The 25,431-nt window shown below is 28.2% G+C and overlaps 1 protein-coding gene across 1 annotated transcript in view; it reads right to left on the bottom strand.

The window, feature by feature from the left end:
- emp (epithelial membrane protein) overlaps positions 1-25,431 on the bottom strand; it is a 94,328-nt gene that overhangs the window by 17,190 nt on the left and 51,707 nt on the right. The window contains exon 3 of the mRNA XM_075308930.1: positions 14,491-14,576. Within this exon, the coding sequence (XP_075165045.1) occupies positions 14,491-14,551 (61 nt within the window). The 5' untranslated portion in view covers positions 14,552-14,576. The remainder of the gene's footprint in view (positions 1-14,490; positions 14,577-25,431) is intronic.

Here is a 25,431-nt window from a genome sequence, read left to right as displayed (position 1 = left end):
AAATAAAAATTTAATCAAAAGTGGGTAAAATTATAGTTATCGAATGAAATTTATTGAGGATTTTTAATAAATCTAAAATTAGCAATGAATAGGATTTTAAATCATTCCTTTCATTTTTTCTCGCTCTACATCCATCAAATCATCACCTATTTTATTTTCTTCTTCTTTATTTTCTTAAGCCTCTCTGTCTCTTTCTCTTTCATAGTTCATCATTGTTAGTTGAATTTGATTTATACACTCTCTCTCTGCTTCTCCCTTTATCTTAAAGAGAGATCATGATACTATCTCCGTTAATTTTACATTTTATGTTATTCAATGTTAATTGAATTTGACCTATACTCTCTCTTCTGTTCTCTTTATCTTAAATGAATAGAGTTATAAACCATAGCAAGTGATCATGAGAAAATAATATTGTAGTCTTATTTTATTCATATAAATTTGAATTAAAAATATAAAAGAAATTTAAAGTGAGTACAACTAAAATTATACTCTACTCTGTTACCTATGCCATATTTTAACTAACTGATTCATTTTACAAAATCCCCATTATTACCACTACTACTGATGAAGGAAAGTGTAGCAATCATAGGGTCGGCGTTTAGTGTAAAATATGAGCCATAATTCCCACAAGGCCAAATGTCATATAATTGCTTGTATTGGTCAATCACCTTTTATGATTCATGTGTGAGGCTGGATGGCTGGCGGACTGGATGGATGGATGGCATGTAACAGCAATGCCCATCTATCCGGAAATTTATTGGTTATCCAACCCTCGTAATAAATGTTTCATTTAATTACATTATGACTTATTTATATTTATAAACAAAAAAAATAAAAACAAAAAACAAAAACTAACGCAACATCAATCCATTCCATTTAATTCATGTTTATGATCTTAACTTGTCACGTCTTGGTCATTGGTGATGGCAAATGCATGGCGGTATGCGATGATGATGATGTTGAAGTTGATAATCATTCCGAGGGGGTCTCCATACATTATATCCCATCTAGCCATTCATCCATCCATTCAACAAAATTGCAAATTTATTTTATTTAATTTCATGTCACACAATCATGCAGCCAGAGAGCTATATAGCGGGTAATTCAAATGTCTCCTGGCCACCGCCATGATAGCGCTGCTTGTGGTGGTGATGGTGTTTTAAGTGAAAATATTTCACTGCAAAATTCATCTTAAAGTGCATATCGTTTCCATGCGAATTGGGAAATGCGAGTGTGCGAATGGCTGGCACTCTCTGTCTGTGATGCATATAAATCATTCTTAATTAAAATTGAATACTATCGTCTTAGCATGGTTAGGGGATAGATGATAATGATGACGATTGAGGACGATCATAATCATCACGAGAAGAATATATAATGAAATTCATAAGAATTGTGGTGACGAAAAATGAAAACTTTGATAGAAAAAAAAGTGAAAAGTATTTAGATGTCGACAAGATTTCTACGAAAGATTTCCCAGAGTCTAAGTCGACTCATGTCATAGACTTGGAAAACGTTTAAGTTTTCTATACATTTGAGCAAATTTATGCACACTTTGTATTCCCCTGGAATGACTCATTCCCATTGTTTTAGTAACTCAGAGACAATCACTGATTAATTCAGACCGAGACTTTTCAGACCCAGGGTCTAAAGGTTGCCCATAAGGCTTTCTATTTTCCTTTCAAATGTTGATTCTTCAATTTTAATTTAATTCATTACAGTAGTCGGGAGACTCATACTTGTTAAGGCGAACTAGTCAAAGTGATTTTCATGACAAGCACACAGTGGGGAAATTTGAGCAAATGGTGGAAGATATTTAATAATTGTTTTTTTATATAATAAATATTTAAAATATTTTAGAAAAATTTTTAATATTTTTAATTGTTGTGTGTAAATTTATGATACCAAAAACCAATTTCCTTTTAAATTTGGCAAAATGCTTATTCGATGGGAATTTCTAACCTCAAACGAGTGACGAGACAGATTGGAAATAACGGTAAAATGCATAACATAATAGTGTTAGATAAAATGAAAACTAATATTACATATACATGGCTGTGTATATGCAGATGATGCAGATGATTTTATGTAGCGTTACAGACTGAAGTATAACACCTTACAACAACAAAGAGCATATGTAGATAAACCATATCAGTGACTTTTAGTTGGTCTTAATGTAACATGTTCATTCATCTCCCTCTCTCCCTCCATTAACAAATGAATTCACCTGTTATTAGAGTTTGGTGAGTTTGTCACCTTAAAAACACAAACAGTACAGAGGATACGTAGAGACACTCATCTCACGGAATTACACGTACTCCCCACGGATGATAAATGATGATAACGAAAAAGTTCTCAAAATGTACTTTTCGAAGCTAAAAGGTGCTAAAATTACATAATATCAAATTTAAAGACTATTGTAAAACTATACGTATATTTCAATCTAGACCGATTTGGACAATTTTCTTATTAAGCAATTTTTTATTTCTATAGGAAATTTTGTAAAATTTTTATTTCTGCAGAAAATTTTGTAAAAAATTTATTTCTGCGGAAATTTTGTCAAAATTTTATTTCTATAGAAAATTTTGTCAAAATTTTATTTTTTAAGAAAATTTTGTCAACATTTTATTTTTTAGAAAATGTTGTCAAAATTTTATTTCTATAGAAAATGTTGTCAAAATTTTATTTCTATAGAAAATTTTGTCAAAATTTTATTTGTATAGAATTTTTTGTCTAAATTTTATTTCTATAGATATTTTTTTTCAAAATTTTATTTTTATTAAAAGTTTTGTCAAAATTTTATTTCTGTAGAATTTTTTTTTTTTTCAAAATTTTATTTCTTTAGAAAATTTTGTCAAAATTTCATTTTGTCCAAATTGTATTTTTATAACAAAATTTTGTCGAAATTTTACTTCTATAGAAATTTTTTTGTCCAAATTTTTATTTCTATAGAAAATTTTGTCTACATTTTTGTTCCTAAAGGATTGTTTTTTCTTCGAAATAAATGTTTTATTTTAAAAATATTGAATTTACAAAATTTTGTAAAAATTTCGTATCTATTGAAAATGTTGTCAAAAAAAAAATTTTTAGAAAATTTTGTCAAAATTTTATCTCTTTAGATTTTTTTTTTCAAAATTTTATTTCTTTCGCAAATGTTGTAAAAATTTCGTTTCTATTGAAAATTTTGTCAAAATTTTTTTTCTGTAGAAAATTTTGTCAAAGTTTTATTTCTTTAGAAAATTTTGTCAAAATTGTATTTCTGAAGAAAATTTATCAAAATTTTATACTTTTTTTTGTAAAAATTATATTTCTATAAAAATAAAACTTTGACAAATATTTCTATAGATAATTTCATCGAAATTTTACTTCCATAGAAAATTTTGTCAAAATTTTTATTTTTATTGAAAATTTTGTCAAAATTTTATTTCTATAGAAAAATTTGTCAAAATTTTATTTTTTAAGAAAATTTTGTCAAAATTTTATTTCTATAAAACATTTTGTCAAAATTTTATTTCTATAAAACATTTTGTCAAAATTTTATTTCTATAGAAAATTTTTGTCAAAATTTTATTTCTATAGAAAATTTTGTCAAAATTTTATTTCTATAGATTTTTTTTTTTTCATAATTTTATTTCTAATAAAAATTTTGTCAAAATTTTATTTCTGTAGAATTTTTTGTTTCAAAATTTTATTTCTTTAGAAAATTTTGTCAAAATTTTACTTCTATAGGAAATTTTGTCAAAATTTTATTTTATAGCAAAATTTTGTCGAAATTTTACTTCTATAGAAAATTTTGTCTAAATTTTTAATTCTATTGAAAATTTTGTCTAAATTTTTGTTCCTAAAGGATTGTTTTTTCTTCGAAATAAATGTTTTATTTTAAGAATATTGAATTTACAAGATTTTCTAAAAATTTCGTATCTATTGAAAATTTGGTCACAATTTCATTTCTTTAGAAAATTTGGTCAAAATTTTATTTCTTTAGATTTTTTTTTCAAAATTTTATTTCTTTCGCAAATGTTGAAAAATTTCGTTTCTATTGAAAATTTTGTCAAAAATTTTATTTCTGTAGAAAATTTTGTCAAAATTGTATTTCTTTAGAAAACTTTGTCGAAATTTTCTTTCTTTAGAAAATTTTGTCCAAATTGTATTTCTTTAGAAAGCATTGTCGAAATTTTATTTCTGAAGAAAACTAATCAAAATTTTATACCTATAAAAATTTTGTAAAAATTTTATTTCTATAAAAATAAAAATTTGACAAATATTCCTATAGATAATTTGATCGAAATTTTACTTCTATAGAAAATTTTGTTTAAATTTTTTATTTTTATAGAAAATTTTGTCTAAATTTGTGTTCCTAAAGGATTTTTTTTCTTCGAAATAAATGTTTTATTTCAAAAATATTGAATTTATAAAAATTTGTAAAAATTTCGTATCTATTGAACATTTTATGGTGCAATGGTTAGCATACCCGCCTTGCATACACAAGGTCGTGGGTTCGATTCCTGCTTCGACCGAAGACCAAAAAGTTTTTCAGCGGTGGATTATCCCACCTCAGTAATGCTGGTGACATTTCTGAGGGTTTCAAAGCTTCTCAAAGTGGTTTCACTGCAATGTGGAACACCGTTCGGACTCGGCTATAAAAAGGAGGTCCCTTGTCTTTGAGCTTAACATGGAATCGGGCAGCACTCAGTGATAAGAGAGAAGTTCACCAATGTGGTATCACAATGGACTGAATAGTCGAAGTGAGCCTGATACATCGGGCTGCCACCTAACCTAACCTAACCTAACATTTTGTCAATATTTAATTTCTTTAGAAAATTTTGTAAAAATTTTATTTCTTTAGAAAATGTTGTCAACATTTTATTTCTTTAGAAAATTTTGTCAAAATTTTATTTCTGTAGAAAATTTTGTCAAAATTTTATTTCTTTAGAAAATTTTGTCAAAACTTTATTTCTTTAGATAATTTTGTCAATATTATATTTCTTTAGGAAATTCTGTCGAAATTTTATTTCTTTAGAAAATTTTGTCAAAATTTTATTTCTTTAGAAAGCTTTGTCGAAATTTTATTTCTGAAGAAAACTTGTCAAAATTTTATACCTATAAAAATTTGTAAACATTTTATTTCTATAAAAATAAAACTTTGACTAATATTTCTATAGAAAATTTTGTCAATATTTTATTTCTGTAGAAAATTTTGTCGAAATTTTTGTTCTATAGAAAATTTTGTCAAAATTTTATTTCCATAGAAAATTTTGTCAAAATTTTTTTTCTATAGAAAATTTTGTCAAAATTTTATTCCTATAGAACATTTTGTCGAAATTTTATTTCTGTAGAAAATTTTGTCAATAATTTATTTCTGTAGAAAATTTTGTCGAAATTTTATTGTTATAGAAAACTTGATCGACATTTTTAGTTCTATAGAAAATTTTCTGTAAATAGTTATTCCTAAAGGAACTATTTTGAGTACCTCTTAGTTGGAGAGGAATATTTTGCAAAATCTACCAAAACATCAATAAATCTACCAAACAGTAGAAAATCTACAATTTTTAGTAGAATTCTGCCAACTGTGGCAACCGTAGATATTACAGAGGATATGTAGATAAACCCAGTGATGCCAATTTGGTGCTTTTAGCACCAAATTTAGTGCTTATTGATTTCCAAAAAGCACCAAATTTAGTGCTTTTTGATTTCCAAAAAGCACCAAATTGCCTTTTTAGTGCCTTTTCAAAAAAAGCACCAGCTTGGTGCTTTCTGGCATTTTCATTTGGTGCTTTTGGTGTTTTTTCAATTTGAACAGTATTAAATTGGCGATATCTTCTCATACAAAAATTCGGATTAGACTTTCAAAAACTTAAGAAACTCAACTATATTGCCAAATATAGAATTTGATTGTTATGAAGGTGGTATTGATTCTTTTTTAATCAATATTGCTATTTGGGGTATTCTTTATAAATACTTAGCGACGAGTGATGGATTTCTGAACTTGATAAAGATGTCATTAAAACATTTGTATTAAATTCACAAAAGCACTCATAACTGAAATTAGAAATAGACTCCCTCCAAATATTAACCCTTTCACTGCCGAAGTCCACTGAGAAGGACATTCGAAAAAGACACCAAATTATATTTTCCCACTTAATTCCGATTTATTTCTCGATGTTATTTTAAAGTAGAGGCTTTAGTCTAAATAAGCTATAAATATATAAGTAAATTTTGTCACAATTCAAGTTTTCAGAACAAGCTCATATAGCTCTTGAATTTATTGAGGTAGGTTTTCAAAATGACAATTTTTATTCTACATGTTGTTAGTACAAGTAAAAACAGAAGAAAAATAAAAGTTTTTATCATTAGGTTTATTTCGGTGGTGAAAGGGTTAATATGTCGAAAAAATGTTTTTCTCCTCTGAAAAAAATAGTGTGAAATTTTAAAGACATTACTGATCAAAATGAATTAATAATTTCGTAATCAAATCATGCTTCAAAACAAAAATTCTATAATATACATCTCCGGGGGGTTTTTTGAGCAACGAATTTTAGCTATCTTTATGTTAGAATTTAAAATATATTTTTGGTGCTTTTTGCCCTTCGGGAGTTGGCATCACTGGATAAACCATATCAGTGACTTTTACACACGCTGGCATTCAATTTTCATTGCACTCTCCATTCACCTGTTATTAAAGTTTGGTGAGTTTGTCAACTTACAACAACAAAAAGTACTGAGGATACGAGATAAACAATCTCAATTACACACACACACATATATATACACGTTGTTAGTCTTATTGTAACTTTCTCTGCTATTAGAGTTTGGTGAGTTTGTTAAGCAGGGATGATAAATGGCATAATGGAAATTGTACTAAATCAGTTTGGAAAAGATACTTTTCCAAGCTAAAAGGTAGTTTTTCAAGAAAGGAAGAGAAAAAACTAATGTCTCTGTTCCTAAGATCACTGCAAAAAAAATAAATTTTAAATAAATAAATACAATTTTTGTATTATTATTTCGCTAAAGTTGTTCTTTTTAGGCCAAATAAATGAGTTGGGAAAAATTTAACACTTTCGGAGGAACGAATTCTGTCAAATAAATTCGAAGGCATTTTGTAATTTTGAAATTCATGAAATATACACGCTCAAAAAAAATCGCTTCTTTAACATATGTTCCAAACATATTTTGCAGGAAGCACATATATTATTGGATACTGCCATAACATTAATATGTTTGTTTTATGTGAACATATTATATGTTTGGAAGCATTTTCACCCCAAAAATATTATATGCTTGGAAGAATTTTCCCCAAAGAAGATTGTGCTCATTCCCTAACATAATTTTCACTTCCACGAAATTTTTTAGTTCTTAGCACCTTTTTCTGTAATACAAATAATGTTGAAGAAATTATTCAATTTTATAATTTTTTTAAATTTTACCTTTCGCCTGGACGGAGATTCGAACCGAGGACCATACAGTTTGTAAGCCAACACACTATCCACTGAGCTACGTAGCTGTTATAGTCACCAGTAGACAATTATCGTTATAAGTTACATTTATATAGCATAGTTTGCAGTGCCCACGAGCCCATGCAAACGTAACATTACCCTGCCAACATTTTTTGAATTTGGGGGCGCTTCTGAGAATCCCCACTACGTCGAAAACAATCATATACGACATCAAAAACTCGTCGGAAAAACGCCGTCACTATTGAGAAGTTGTACCACACCAAGTTACTACGAAAAAGTTTCTCATTAGTGCAATTATTAGGTGCCTATTTAGATCAATTTCGAAGGACGCCAATAAGAACCCCTGCAAACTATCAGAAAAAGTGCATTTTAAGGTAATTGTAGAAGAATCATTGTGGTCAAGTAAAACACGAGTGTGTAGATGTTTATTGATTTGATTAAACATTTTTAATTTCTTATAAATATAACATTTTTCGGTTCATCTCATCACATTTAACATAATTTTTTTGCATTAATAAAAGAATGATATTGAGTTTTAAGTAGCAAGTTACATATTGCAGCGTCTATCAGCCATTTTGTTTATTTTCGACGGAGACAGCGTGCCTGGAAAAATATTTGAAAAACGATCACTTTATTCTATTTGGAAAGTGGAAAATTGTTCACCATATACCTTTCACAATTTTAAGCGTAATATCGATGTTTTCAGAACTTTATTTTCGTTTTTATTTAAATAAAATATAACAAGCTGGTTGCGCTTGGCGTTTCACAAAAAATAAAATGGCTCTTCTAACAGTAGTGATGGCAAAATACTTTCATGTACATTTTGTACTTTTTGATATGCTTCCCCCATCACAGTTCGCGATGGTTGTGGTGACATTTACGAGTCTGTGGTAGCGATGAGGATGAAATGGAACTTTGAAATGCTGGCAGGGTATTTAACAAAAACATATATTTGTTGGCCACGTGGAGCAGTGGTTAGCATGTCTGCCGTGCATGCAAAGGGTCGTGGGTTCAATCCCTGCTCCGACCGAACACCTTTTTTTTTGTTTTTGCTTTTTTTTAATTTATACATTTATATTTATACTATATTACATGTTTATAATGAAACTTCGAAATGTGGGCTATTAAAGATTTACAGTCAGAAAAGAACAGTGCTTGATATAAACGAAATGGACTGAGCTTTTGGATAAAATATTATTTTTTATTGCAAAAATAACAATTTTGTAACAAAAAACTGTTTTTGGTATAAAAGTTTGAAATTTTGAAAGGAATTCAAAAACTCTAACAAAAGGAGAACGTGGAGTCGAGTATAAACATACATAAATAATTTTATAATATACACATAAATTTATTTAGGCGTGAACATTTGTTTACTAGCATTTAACACCATTGCATTTAAAACTGGTCGTGTTTTGTACTTAATTTCAATTTTATCTTTAAGGCCGGTATTAAATTGGCATTATCGCTCTAAAATGACGCTGTGTTGCCTTTTACTTTTCTTTAATAATTCATTTTAAAGAAAATAAACTTTTTCAATTGCTTTAGCTGCAAAACTCGAACTTAATGCCCGCTTTTATATTTGAAGGTGTCCGTCAACTCCTCTTGGACTACTTATTAATAAAGAGGAACTAAACTTTGTCTTTATACATTTTACTGTTTAATTTTTCACTATTTCCTCCATTTTTCATTTTACAGCCCCAACTCTAAAAAGAATATAGTGCCCTTTCGTTATTTTTATGAGGATCCCTTTGTAATTTTTGTATATTTTCCACGGTTTTTTTTAATTTCCTTTGCCTGAATATTTTGACTTACTCCTTGTACGTTCCGATTTCTTTTAAGGAACCAAGAAAAAAAATTGTGCCCATAATGTCAAAATGATAAACAAAACACATGTTCACACATACATAAAATGCTGCTCACAAGTCGAAAACACATGCTGTTTTTTTTTTTTTCAAATGTATATTCTCTTGGTTCCGAATGTCTATTCTCTTTACTCCGCATACTCATTCTAATATTCAAATAAAATAATATTTAGACTTAAGCATATCAAATGTTTGGCCTTATCATAAAACAGTTTTCCGAAACAACATACACAAATTGCTCTCTTTTGATTCTCTTGCCGTGTTATGTTGATATCTTTCGTCAACCCTTCCGGTTTCCATCTCCATTTCTTGCTCTATACTCTTTCTGAATAAAATAAAATGAATGAAATATCACAACATATATATGTTTACTTGAAATTTGTAAATTTATATATGTTTAAATTTACACATATTATTTTTATGAAACATTCATGCCCCAAACATAATATATTCTAACATATTAATATATGTGTCCCAAACATTTAGTGTTAGTGTAGGAACATTATATGTTTGCACTTAAATATATTGTGTTTAAAAATTGTACCCGAAACACATTTTGTTTATATCGGAACATATTTTTCTAACGGTGTACTTTTTGGATTTTTTTTTTGAAAATCGACAAGTTGCTATTTGGTTAAAGCGCTGTTAAAAATGGCGTTTATTAAGCAAATAAAATTTATTTTCTCACTTTATAGTAAAAACCCCCCACTGTGCCAACTCGAATGTAGTTATTTTTGTTTTGTTCCCTATAATAAAGTAAATAAGTATTATTAGAAATAAAAACTCAGTTTCAACGGTCACTAATTTGTATTCACTTTGAAATCAGGTAATACCCGTTTGTAATTTGAAACAATTACACAAATATTCGATTCGATACATACATTGAGAAATGATCTACTATAGAGATTTAAAACTTTGATAATAATCTGACTAAATAATTTCTCTCATGTCTATTAGGTTTTTTTTTGCGATCATATGGTAACCTAAACAGGCCTCTATATCCCAAAAACGATTAGCATTAGCAGTTGATATTCATGGCATGTAGCCAAATGCATTGCCAGTATGACTTATTTAAGTAGAAATGACGTTGATCAGCTATGGATCGTTGTATACCCCCCGCTGGGATTGAACACAAGGTGCTGGTAATTCACAATTTATTGTACATCGTCTATATTTAACGGCTTGTTCAAACAAATATTGAAAAAAACTTAAAATGTGTCATGTGTCAAATATGCGTTTTTTTATTGAATTGCGATCCCAGTACGGTCAAATCAGGCATAGTATTGAAGACTTATTTTTTTTAGTGTCATTTAACATTTTGCTGCTAAGAGTTTTTATGGATTTTTTTCTGATTTCAAATAACAATTTGTTAGAATTTTATTACTTTGTTAGATTTTATTATTATTCCCATATATATTTGTTGTGCTTTATTTGATTATCATTGAAATAAAAAAAATATTTGCACACATGTATCTAACTTGTAATCAATGTTAAATAATTTGTTTATTAATTATATCATTAATAAATACAAGGCTATTGACGTTAATCGTAGTAACTTGTAAATTTGTTTGTAAATGTGATAAAAAAAAGCATCAGAATATTATTAAAAACTTAAATTTGGAATAAATGCTCATTTATATGTCATCTTCCATACATAAATAGATAAAAATATCACCAATATTTAATTAGATTAAAAATTAATTGATTTACTAATATTTCATTATTTTTAATAAAATTAAAAAAATGGAAAATAATTGATTTATTAGAAAAGAAACAAGTATATACGGCCGTAAGTTCGTCATCTTCCATACATAGATAAAAATATCACCAATATTTAATTAGATTAAAAATTAATTGATTTATTAATATTTTATTAAAAATAATATAATAAAATTCAAAAAAAAAAAAATGGAAAATAATTGATTTATTAGAAAAGAAACAAGTTTATACGGCCGTAAGTTCGGCCAGGCCGAATCTTATGTCCACCAATCCACCATGGATTGCGTAGAAACTTCTACGAAAGACTGTCATCCACAAATTTCAACTCACTCGGATGAAATTTGCTCCTCCAAGAGGCTCCAAAACCAAATCTCGGGATCGGTTTATATGGGGGCTATAAATGATTATGGACTGATATGGACCAATTTTGGCATGGTTGTTAAATATCATATACTACCACCACGTACCAAATTTCAACCAGATCGGATGAATTTTGCTTCTCCAAAAGGCACCGGAGGTCAAATCCGGCGATCGGTTTATATGGGAGCTATATATAATTATGGACTGATAGGATAGGAATTTCTGCATGGTTGTTGGATACCATATACTAACATCACGTACGAAATTTCAACCGAATAGGAAGGTTAGGTTAGGTTAGGTTAAAGTGGCAGCCCGATTAAGATTCAGGCTCACTTAGACTATTCAGTCCATTGTGATACCACATTAACTAAAAGTACCTATTACATATGGGCACTTCTAGTTTTAACCGTTGAACCTTCTCGATTATTTTCTTCTGTTGAACCAACCAGATTGTTCCAAAAACATTAGCAGACTGCTTAAGTTAACGTTTTCCAGGTCCGCCAGTAATCTGAAGCTATATGCCCCTAAATAAAATTTGTTTACGCCTTACACAAAATGCAGGACACTCACACAAGAGGTGTTTTATTGATTCCTTTTCCTCCGCATCATGACAGCTCATACAATATTCATTATACTTCGCACCAATAGTTTTTGCAAAATCGCCTATCAGGCAGCGACCCGTTATAGCAGATATCAGGAGTGATATCTGGCGTCTCGAGAACACTAGCATATCTAGTGTGCGGTTTAAGTTTAAATGGGGCCATATTTGCTTGGTGTCGTTACAACCCTTACAATTCTCCCATCGAACATTTGCCATAATGACAGCCTTCTCACGCAGTAAGAGCTTGCAGGTAGCTAGAGGCATACCAACAGATTCTAGTTCCCCTGGAATATGTAAGGTAGTTCCTAGCCTTGCTAGCTCATCTGCTTCGCAGTTCCCCGGTATGTTCCTATGGCCAGGCACCCATATTAGGTGAATATTGTGCTGCTCAGCCATCTCATTGAGAGATTTGCGGCAGTCGATGGCCGTTTTCGAGTTGAGGAACACAGATTCCAAGGATTTTATTGTAGGTTGACTGTCTGAGTATATATTAATGCCAATATTGCTTGGAGCATTACTTCTCAGCCAATTCACCACTTCTCTTATTGCTAATATTTCAGCCTGAAAAACACTACAGTGATCAGGTAATATTTTCGCTATTCGAAGTTCCAGATCTCTAGAATATACTCCGAAACCCACTTGGCCATCCAATTTGGAGCTATCAGTGTAGAAATCTATATATCTTTTATTCCCCGGAGTCCGTGTACATCACGCCTCACTGTTGGGAATTAGAGTCTCAAACTTTTTGTCGAAAAGTGGACTCGCCAAAGAGTAATCCACTACGTTAGGCACATCTGGCATTATTTTGAGGACCGAACTCTGACCGTAACTTTTTTCCGACCACAGCGATAGCTCGCGCAACCGCACAGCCGTTGTTGCAGCTGACTGTTTGGCCAAAATGTCTAAAGGCAATAGATGCAGTATGACATTAAGGGAGTTTGTTCCTGTCTTGCTGAATACACCTGTGATACACAAGCACGTCATACGCTGAACTTTGTCTAAACTTGTCGGCTGGTGAAGTGCCGGCCACCAGACTACAACACCATATAGCATTATAGGTCTAACCACTGCCGTGTATAGCCAATGTACAATTTTTGGTTTTAGTCCCCACTTTTTCACTGTTGCCTTTTTGCACGAGTATAAAGCTACCGTTGCTTTTCTCGCCCTTTCTTCAATATTAAGCCTAAAGTTCAGCTTCCTGTCCAATATAACGCCAAGGTATTTTGCACACTCCCTAAAGTGTGGGAAGAATTTTGCTCTTCCAAGGGGCTCCGGAGGTCAAATCTGGGGATCGGTTTATATGGGGCCTATATATAATTATGGACCGATTTCGACCAATTTTTGCATGGGTGTTTGAGGCTATATATTAATACCACGTACCAAATTTGAACTGAATCAGATGAATTTTGGTCTTCCAAGAGGCTCCGGAGGTCAAATCTGGTGATCGGTTTATATGGCGGCTATATATAATTATGGACCGATGTTGACCAATTTTTGCATGGTTGTTAGAGACCATATACTTACACCATGTACCAAATTTCAGCCGGATCGGATGAAATTTGCTTCTCTTAGAGGCTCCGCAAGCCAAATCGGGGGATCGGTTTATATGGGGGCTATATATAATTATGAACCGATGTGGATCAATTTTTGTATGGTCATTAGAGACCATATACTTACATTATGTACCAAATTTCAGTCGGATCGGATGAAATTTGCTTGTCTTAGAGGCTCCGCAAGCCAAATCGAGGGATCGGTTTATATGGGGGCTATATATAATTATGGACCGATGTGGACCAATTTTCGCATGGTTGTTAGAGACCATATACTAACACCATGTACCAAATTTCAGCCGGATCGGATGAAATTTGCTTCTCTTAGAGGCCTCGCAAGCCAAATCGAGGGATCGGTTTATATGGGGACTATATATAATTATGGACCGATGTGGACGAATTTTTGCATGGTTGTTAGGGACCATATACTTATATCATATACCAAATTTCAGCCGGATCGGATGAAATTTGCTTCTCTTAGAGGCTCCGCAAGCCAAATTTGGGGGTCCGTTTATATGGGGGCCATACGTAAAAGTGGACCGATATGACCCATTTGCAATACCATCCGACCTACATCAATAACAACTACTTGTGCCAAGTTTCAAGTCGATAGCTTGTTCCGTTCGGAAGTTAGCGTGATTTCAACAGACGGACGGACGGACGGACGGACGGACATGCTCGGATCGACTCAGAATTTCACCACGACCCAGAATATATATACTTTATGGGGTCTTAGATCAATATTTCGATGTGTTACAAACGGAATGACAAAGTTAATATACCCCCTATCCTATGGTGGACGGTATAAAAAGATTCTATGAATTTTTCTGTGTAGTCTTACTCAAAACAACTTTTTAACCGTTTTCACACCAAATAGAAAAACATTTTTATATATATAAAAAAAAACATTACATATATAAAAAAATCAATAAAAATCTACTTACACCATTTTCGTAGATATGTGCTGGAGAGTTTTGTGCAAAGTTTGTGCTTTTGTCCATTCATAGTAAAAATGTCATAAAATTTTTAACTGCAAATAGAGAAGAAAAAAAAAAAAAACTTCGTGATAAATACAAAAATATATATTAAATATTTATCCAATGATTCATGACAAACAAATATAGAATTATTCAATAAATAGAAAAGCTAAATATTTATCAGGCCGTAAAAAATATTTTTTTTTACAAATAGCTAGGTATTTAGGTAGGTGTCTTTATTTGTTGTTATATTGTTAAATACAAAAAAAAACTAAGTAGCAGATATTTGTTTAAAAAGCCATTATGACTATAAGAATACTTTAAGAATGCCGCTCTAAGTTTAGTGATTGGAACAAATTAAGGCATTGTTCCAAGTGACAAATAAGTCATTTCAATAAATTGGAGAGATTAAACAATTTTCAGATCCATAAAAGGCATATGAATGAAGGCACGAGATGTGATGTTCAAAATAATAGGCACTCATAATGATTAATGGCTAAAGTCATTAGATAAAATGGAAATATATCATTTAAATTTATTTTTGATATTTTAGAAATGTTTCTTTATGGCGTTAAAGATTCTAAAACGTTTTTTTTTTTCAAGTAAACTATAAAAGATTTTTTTGTTTATATTATTAAAATTATTTTTAATTATAATTTGATTATTTTTTTCTTATTAATGAATATATGATAACTTTGCCCTAGAGCCCAATTTTTTACCCTGTTAGACTCTAAAATTTTTTCATTCTGGTTACCCACATAAGATAGACGTTATATTTATTTTTTTTTACAAGTTTCTTAATTTTACTTGATTATTTTACAATTGTAGGACTACAAAGTCATATTCTTCTGTCCGTCCGTCTGTCTATTTACTTGCCCATTTGTATTGCAAACATGTTTTTTTTCTCCCCAATAACTTGTATTTTACATAAAACCCATATATTTACCGAAGATCAAAATATTTCATTACTCTCTTATTATTAAATATATTCTAAAATGTAAATTGTTTATCTTTGACATTCAAATGATAAATCAAATCTTTTACGAATTAATAAATCTCGAAATAAAAAAGGCAGCTTCATTGCTTTTCTAACAAGTCAAGACATTGAATTTATACATTTTAGTATGAAATTAAAAACAAAAACTTGTTTATTTCATTTCTTACTAGTATCGTAAACTGTTAGAATATCTATTATTCACCATATATAGCTTTTAACATTTTTTTTTGTTTTAAATTTTATATTAATTTTTATAATGACATGCCTTAGATGTCATGGTCATTGTCATGATCAGAGAAACAAATTAAATATACGATTTAGTCAATATCAATGCGTTTCAGAGAATAAAAAAAAAAAACAAAATCAAATTATAATTATATTAGAATACTGGAATCTAAACTGGAATCTAAAATCTACCAATTATTAAATCTTTAACAAATATGGAAGGCATTGACAGAAGGCCTATATGATTTGGGGAAATTTCGGAGAAATTTCTTAAAACAATAACAAAACCGATTCTTCAAAGAGAAATTGAGAAACTCGTTCATACATGCAAATGACTGTATTGAATATACTCTCTGTAAACAAACAACAGCACTGTTAAGTTTACTTGACACATTGGTCTGTGGAGGCAGGGCTGCCAATTTTACGGATTTATCGACAGGAGCAGGGCTGTCAATTTTGCGGATTTATCGGCATTTTGGCGAATTTTAACTCAATGAAAAATACCAATTGAAAGTAGCAAAAGAGAGACGGAGAGAGACTACATTGCCAGATAGAGAAATTTATGGCCAATTTGGAAATATCGGGCGAATTCGAAATCTGAACCCATTTTGAGAACTTTAAGAGTGCTTAATTACCTGGTATTAAATTTGAAGATGGTCAGTTAGCAAAATAAACGCAATATGACGCCATTTGTTGAAATTGGGCAATGCATATATATGGAGATTCTCTATGTAAATTTATTTATTTAATTTTGTTCTGTTTGGTAGATTGGTAGAATTCTTGAAGTTTTGGTAGATTTTGCAAAATGTTCCTCCCCATGTTCCTTCCACAGAAATAACATTTAGAAAAAATTCTATAAGCAATAAAATATAAAAAATTTCTTATATGAATGAAATTTTGACAAAAAAAAATTTTGAGATAGAAAATTTTGACAAAATTTTCGTACAAATAAAATTTTGACAAAATTTTCTATAGAAATAAAATTTTAACAAAATGTTCTAAATAAATAAAATTTTGACTAAATGTTCTAAAGAAATAAAATTTTGACAAAATTGTCTTAGAAATAAAAAATTGACAAAAAATTTCTATAGACATAAAATTTAGATAAAATTTTCTATGGAAATAAAATTTTGATAAAATTTTCTATAGAAATAAAATTTAGATAAAATTTTCTATGGAAATAAAATTTTGATAAAATTTTCTATAGAAAGAAAATGTTGACAAAATTTTTTATGGAAATAAAATTTTGACAAAATTTTCTATAGAAATAAAAATTTGACAAAATTGTCTTAGAAATAAAACTTTGAAAAAATTGTCTTAGAAATAAGAATTTTAACAAAATTTTCTATACAAATAAAACTTTAACAAAATTTTCTATACAAATAAAACTTTAACAAAATTTTCGATAGAAATAAAATTTTGACAAAAACCTTCTATAGAGAAAAAATTTTGACACAAAACAAAATAAATGTTGACAACATTTTTATAGAAATAAAATTTTAATAACATTTTTTATAGAAATAAAATTTTAATAACATTTTATATAGACGTAACATCTTGGCAAAATTTTTCTAAAGAAAATATATTTTAACAAAATTTTCTATAGAAATACAATCTTTGCAAAATAAAACTTTGACACAATTTTCTAAAGAAAGAAAATTTTGACAAAATTTTCTATAGAAATCAAAGTTTGATAAAATTTTCTTAGAAATCAAAGTTTAATAAAATTTTCTTAGAAATAAAATTTTGACAAAATGTTATAAAGAAATAAAATTTTGACAAAATTGTCTTAGAAATAAAAAATGCACAAAAAATTTCGATAGAAATAAAATTTTGATAAAATTTTATGTGGAAATGAAATTTTAACAAAAGTTTGTATAAAAATAAAATTTTGACACAATTTTCTAAAGAAAGAAAATTTTGACAAAATTTTCTGTAGAAATCAAAGTTTGATAAAATTTTCTTAGAAATAAAATTTTGACAAAATTGTCTATAGAAATAAAATTTTCGTACAAATAAAATTTTGACAAAATTTTCGCACAAATAAAATTTTGACAAAATGTTCTAAAGAAATACAATTTTGACAAAAAAATCTGTACAAATAAAATTTTGACAAAATTGAAATAAAAATTTTAACAAAATTTTCTATACAAATAAAATTTTAACAAAATTTTCTGTAGAAATAAAATTTTGACAAAATTTTCTATAGAAATAAAATTTTGACAAAATTTTCTATAGAAAATAAATTTTGATAAAAAAAATAAATTTTGACAAAAAACTAAATAAATGTTGACAACATTTTTTATAGAAATAAAATTTTAATAACATTTTCTATAGAAATAACATTTTGGCAAAATTTTTCTAAAGAAAATATATTTTAACAAAATTTTCTATAGAAATACAATCTTTGCAAAATAAAACTTTGACACAATTTGCTAAAGAAAAAAAAAATTTGACAACATTTTCTATAGAAATAAAAGTTTGATAAAATTTTCTTAGAAATCAAAGTTTGATAAAATTTTCTTAGAAATAAAATTTTGACAAAATTTTCGTACAAATAAAATTTTGACAAAATGTTATAAAGAAATAAAATTTTGACAAAATTGTCTTAGAAATAAAAAATTCACAAAAAATTTCGATAGATATAAAATTTTGATAAAATTTTATGTGGAAATGAAATTTTAACAAAATTTTCCGTAGAAATTAAATTTTGACAAAATTTTTATATAAATAAAATTTTGAAAAAATTTCTATAGAAATAAAAATTTGACAATAACCTTCTATAGAAAATAGATTTTGACAAAAAAAATAAATTTTGACAAAAAACAAAATAAACGTTGACAACAAATTTTATGTGGAAATGAAATTTTAACAAAATTTTGTATAGAAATAAAATTTTGACAAAATTTTCTATAGAAATAAAGGGTGATTTGTTAAGAGCTTGATAACTTTTTTTTAAAAAAAAACGCATAAAATTTGCAAAATCTCATCGGTTCTTTATTTGAAACGTTAGATTGGTCCATGACATTTACTTTTTGAAGATAATTTCATTTAAATGTTGACCGCGGCTGCGTCTTAGGTGGTCCATTCGGAAAGTCCAATTTTGGGCAACTTTTTCGAGCATTTCGGCCGGAATAGCCCGAATTTCTTCGGAAATGTTGTCTTCCAAAGCTGGAATAGTTGCTGGCTTATTTCTGTAGACTTTAGACTTGACGTAGCCCCACAAAAAATAGTCTAAAGGCGTCAAATCGCATGATCTTGGTGGCCAACTTACCGGTCCATTTCTTGAGATGAATTGTTCTCCGAAGTTTTCCCTCAAAATGGCCATAGAATCGCGAGCTGTGTGGCATGTAGCGCCATCTTGTTGAAACCACATGTCAACCAAGTTCAGTTCTTCCATTTTTGGCAACAAAAAGTGTGTTAGCATCGAACGATAGCGATCGCCATTCACCGTAACGTTGCGTCCAACAGCATCTTTGAAAAAATACGGTCCAATGATTCCACCAGCGTACAAACCACACCAAACTGTGCATTTTTCGGGATGCATGGGCAGTTCTTGAACGGCTTCTGGTTGCTCTTCACTCCAAATGCGGCAATTTTGCTTATTTACGTAGCCATTCAACCAGAAATGAGCCTCATCGCTGAACAAAATTTGTCGATAAAAAAGCGGATTTTCTGCCACTGATTTTGGTAATAAAATTCAATGATTTGCAAGCGTTGCTCGTTAGTAAGTCTATTCATGATGAAATGTCAAAGCATACTGAGCATCTTTCTCTTTGACACCATGTCTGAAATCCCACGTGATCTGTCAAATACTAATGCATGAAAATCCTAACCTCAAAAGAATCACCCTTTAAAATTTTGACAAAATTTTCTGTAGAAATAAAATTTTGACAAAATTTTCTGTAGAAATAAAATTTTGACAAAATTTTCCGTAGAAATTAAATTTTGACAAAATTTTCTATAGAAATAAAATTTTGACAAAATTTTTCTATACAAAAATAAAAATTTAACAAAATTTTCTATAGAAATATCATTTTGACAAAATTTTCTATAGAAATAAAATTTTGAAAAAACCTTCTATAGAAAATAGATTTTGACAAACAAAAAAATAAATTTTGACAAAAAACAAAATAAACGTTGACAACATTTTTTATAGAAATAAAATTTTAATAACATTTTCTATAGAAATAACATTTTGGCTAAATTTTTCTAAAGAAAATATATTTTAGGAAAATTTTCTATAGAAATACAATCTTTGCAAAATAAAACTTTGACACAATTTTCTAAAGAAAGAAAATTTTGACAAAATTTTCTATAGAAATCAAAGTTTGATAAAATTTTCTTAGAAATAAAATTTTGACAAAGTTGTTTATAGAAATAAAATTTTGACAAAATTTTCAATAGAAATAAAATTTTGATACAATTTTCTATAGAAATAAAATTTTGACAACATTTTCTATAGAAATAAAATTTTGACTAAATTTTCTACAGAAATAAAATTTTGACAAAAAATTCTGTAGAAATAAAATTTTGACAAAATTGTCTTAGAAATAAAAATTTTACAAAAAAATTCTATAGAAATAAAATTTTAACAAAATTTTCTATAGAAATACAAACTTTGCAAAATAAAACTTTGACACAATTTTCTAAAGAAAGAAAATTTTGACAAAATATTCTAAAGAAAGAAAATTTTGACAAACTTTTCTATAGAAATAAAATTTTGACAAAATTTTCGTACAAATAAAATTTTGACAAAATGTTATAAAGAAATAAAATTTTGACAAAATTGTCTTAGATATAAAAAATTGACAAAAAATTTCGATAAAAATAAAATTTTGATAAAATTTTATGTGGAAATAAAATTTTGATAAAATTTTATGTGGAAATGAAATTTTGACAAAATTTTCTATAGAAATAAAATTTTGACAAAATTTTCTATAGAAATAAAATTTTGACAAAATTTTCTGTAGAAATAAAATTTTGACGAATTTTTCTATAGAAATAAAATGTTGACAAAATTTTCTATAGAAATAAAAATTTGATGAAATTTTCTATATAAATAAAATTTTAACAAAACTGTTGTCTTGTTTAGACAAATTTCCCATTATCATTTCTGTACTATGAATTCTCGCATTTGAAATTTGAATTAATTTTGCAGTTAAACTATTGTGAATTAAGTAAAAAAAATGAATTAAATTTTCTTCTCAAGTTGTAAAAACCATGTGTAGTTCATAGATGAATAGGGTATAAGTAAAAAGATGAAATGAACTTTAATATTAAGTAAGAATAATGAATTTTTTTCATTTTCAATTGTAATCTTCTAAGGTGAGCAACAACCCAAATAAAATAATTGTTCCGAAAACTAACACTGTCTGTGTCCCGCACCTTGGTCAGCAGAGTTCCACACTTTATTCCCTCAAATTTGTTCAATTTTGACAAAATTTTCGTAGAAATAAAATTTTGACAAAATTTTCCGTAGAAATAAAATATTTGACAAAATTTTCCGTAGAAATAAAATTTTGATAACATTTAAAAAAACTTGTGTAGAAACAAAGTTTTGACAAAAAATTCTATAGAAAAAAATTACAAACGTTTCTATTGAAATTTTCAGATAAATGTTTTTATTTGAGAGTTTTTTGGTAATATTTTCTCCAAATATTAGTAGATTATATTTGACTCCAGTGACAACCGTGGTTGCAACCATGGTACTAATCCTTACTAATACCAACAAAAAAGCACCGCTAATGGTGAATAGCGGAGAAACTCAACCAACAACACAAATTCTCTTTCACTCATTAACAGTAACAGTTAAAATCCCTTAACTGTTAATTAAATAGTGATGTGAAGAAATATCTCTCTCACAATTTAATTAGGATGAAGGATCCAAGTATTGCAGATACTTTACAGTATGTAGAACATGGCAAACTTAACATACCCCTATGATGTAGGGTATTATCAATACAAGTCTTTGAAATGGAAAAGAAAAGGTCAGTAAGATTGAATTTGAATGTGTACTATAATAAACATTAAACATTTTATAAATAACCTCTATAACCAATATTTTTTCTAAATCAACTCTATAATAAATATTTAGTTTGTTTTTTTCACACATGACTGGAATATTTTAATAATTCAAACAAAAAAATTGATACAAAAATTATGAATGATTTGCATTTTCAAAAACAGAAAACCTTAACTGTCTAACTTTGATTTGGACATATTTTTTACTGCTTTTTATTATTTTTTTTATAAATCCTAAACCCATGAATAAACATTTCATTTTAATTATAACAATTTTACAATATAATTAACATCATCGTTATTTTTTCATTTGATGTTTTTGCTTATTCTAAACTTCCAACATCTTGAGAGTTTCTAATAACCTTCATTAACATTGAATAGTCACCGGAGTCAATCATTCAAGTCATCACCCTCTTTCGGTTTATGGGCTTATGGTGAAGACGAAGCAAATGTTGATCAAACGTGAAATTAATGATATTTCATGGGGTCGGTCGGTCTAGCAAACAAAATCAAAAATAATCAGAATTGACACAAATCACCTTGAGTGGTTAAGCTCAATACCCGTGGCTATCGATCTAATTAATGAGCTGGTTCTGAAGCTTGGAGTTTTTGTGGCTTTTGCAGATCATTATGTAAATTGCCTTTTCCAAATATACATGGGCTAAGGAAGTGTTTTGAGTTTTCAATTCTCATTATTTTTGTTTTTTTCTTGGCATCAAAACAAAGGAAGGTTTTCTTCACCATCACAACTTCATCTCCTCCACTATATGGCAATGCGGAAACCTGTCTTAAGAACCTGCGAAAAAGAATTCTGGTCCAAAAAAAAGCGAATCTATTTTCCGTCATTAATAAAAGGAAACCAGTTTTACTAGCTGCCTCTGCCAGCTAGACTGAAATCCACCTTCTTTTTGTTTTTTTGGTTTCTTTCGTTGAAACGTAAAACTTAAAGCTCTAAATATTGCCTAATAAAATCTACGAATTTATTAAGCCTGCTAAACCCCCTTCATAACCTGAATGTAAACAACAATATTCGATCTCCACAAATGTGGTTGTTTTTTTTTTTTTTTGATTTTTTCTTAAGAAACCAGAAATCGCTTTTTTGTTTTTTAAAGATTTCCGACTATCCAGCAAAACACCCCGACGCCATCCAGTCAACAATCTTAGTTAGCCAAAGCACCGGTATCACCCTCTGCCGATCACTTGGTGCACCACAGAGCTTAGCACTAGTATTGCATGGCACATGGCATAACACATGGAAATTGGAATTTTGCTCAGCGGCTGGCATGCCTGGCTTTTGGAACAATTGTGAATTGTGGTCTGCATTACAACAATGATAGGTTGGTTGCTGGCGGTATATTTTCTTTAGGTTTATGGCATAAGTCGTGCGTGCTTTTTCCGTTGATTGAGAATCATTCAAAAAGAAATAACTTCCACCTGATCATATATCCCTCCCCATACACATATCTATGTGTATATGTTTTTTAGCTATAGCATACCAATATGTGTTAGAGTGGGTCGATAATTCATAATTTGTAAATATTATTTCAAAATTTGTCAAAATTTTATTTTAATGGAAAATTTTGTCAAAATTGTATTTCTATAGAAAATTTTGTCAAAATTTTATTTTTATAGAAAGTTTTGTCAAAATTTTATTTCTATAGAAAATTTTGTCAAATTTTTTTCTAAAGAAGTTATGTCAAAATTGTATTGTGTAGCTTAACCAACAAAGGAAAAGAATGTTTGTCAAATTTATTTGGGCAAAGCCCTATAGACTGCAAGATGGTTGGATGGACGCACGTTTCGGAATTACCACATTCCTCATCAGCAAAACGAATGAAAGAAAGAAGAGGAAGCACGCTCAAAATAAAGCCCAGCCAACTTCATTCAAATCGATGATTTGACGGTGGCAAAGGAAAAGAGAGATGTTTGTACGAATTTATTTCGGCAAAAGCCGGCTATCAATGTAAAACCTTTTTTCGGAAGGTTCAAGTGTGGTTTATCGTTGGGTTTAATGAACTGCCTGAATTTATTCTGATAATTGGTTGATAGTTTTTCTGCAAGTAGAGGATGCTGATGAGGAATGTTGTAATTCCGAAACGTGCGTCCATCCAACCATCTTGCAGTCTATAGGGCTTTGCCCAAATAAATTTGACAACCATTCTTTTCCTCTGTTGGTTAAGCTACACTTGTAGTTTAGTCAATGCATGGTTTTAAGCTGAAATCAAAAAACAACAACAATGCTTAAAGAACAAAACCAACAATAACAAAACAAAATTTTATTTCTTTAAAATATTCTGTAAAAATGTTATTTCTATAGAAAATTTTGTCAAAATTTTTGCTCCTATAGCAAATTTTGTCAAAACTTTATTTCTATGGAAATATTTTATTCCTTTAAAAAAAATTTGTCTAAACTTTATTTCCATAGAAAATTTTGTCAAAATTTTATTTCTATAGAAAATTTTGTCAATATTTTATTTCTATAGAAAATTTGGTAAAAATTTTATTTCTGACGAAAAATTTATCAAAATTTTATTTCTGAAGAAAATTTTATCAAAATTTTATTTCTTCAAAAAAATTTTTGTAAAAATCTCAAAATTTTGTCAAAATTTTATTTTAATGGAAAATTTTGTCAAAATTTTATTTCTATAGAACATGTTGCCAAAATTTTATTTCTATAGAAAATTTCGTCAAAATTTTACATCTGTAGAAAATTTTGTCAAAATTTTATTTCTATAGAAAATTTTGTCAAAATTTCATTTCTATAGAAAATTTTGTCAAAATTTCATTTCTATAGAAAATTTTGTCAAAATTTCATTTCTATAGAAAATTTTGTCAAAATGTTATTTCTATAGAAAGTTTTGTCAAAATTTTATTTCTAAAGAAAATTTTGTCAAAATTTTATTTCTATAGAAAATTTTGCTAAAATTTTCCTTTTATTGAAAATTTTATTTCTATAGAAAATTTCGTCAAAATTTTATATCTGTAGAAAATTTCGTCAAAATTGTATTTCTTCTATAGCAAATTTTGTCAAAATTTTATTTCCATAGAAAATTTTGTCAAAATTTCATTTCTATAGAAAAAAATTTGTCAAAATGTCATTTCTATAGAAAGTTTTGTCAAAATTTTATTTCTAAAGAAAATTTTGTCAAAATTTTATTTCTATAGAAAATTTTGCTAAAATTTTCCTTTTATTGAAAATTTTATTTCTATAGAAAATTTTGTCAAAATTTGATTTCTACAGAAAATTTTGTTAAAATTTTCCTTTTATTGAAAATTTTGTTAAAATTTTCCTTTTATTGAAAATTTTATTTCTATAGACAATTTTGTCAAAATTTGATTTCTATAGAACATCTTGATAAAATTTTATTTCTATAGAAAATATTGTAAAAATTTGATTTCTATAAAACATTTTGTTAAAAATTTATTTCTATAGAAAATTTTGATTTCAAGAGAATACTTTTATCAAAATTTTATTTCTTTAAAGTATTTTGTCAAAATTTTATTTCTATTGAAAATTTTGTCAAAATTTTTGCTTCTATAGAAAATTTTGTCAAAATTTTATTTCTATGGAAATAGTTCATTCCTGTAAAAAAAATTGTCTGAACTTTATTTCCATAGAAAATTGTGTCAAAATTTTATTTCTATAGAAAATTTTGTCAATA

The sequence above is a fragment of the Haematobia irritans genome, chromosome 5 (genome assembly GCF_050003625.1).
Source record: "Haematobia irritans isolate KBUSLIRL chromosome 5, ASM5000362v1, whole genome shotgun sequence".
NCBI lineage: Eukaryota > Metazoa > Arthropoda > Insecta > Diptera > Muscidae > Haematobia > Haematobia irritans.
The sequence above is the reverse complement of the archived record's forward strand: the minus strand, read 5'-3'. Positions and strand labels throughout refer to the sequence as shown.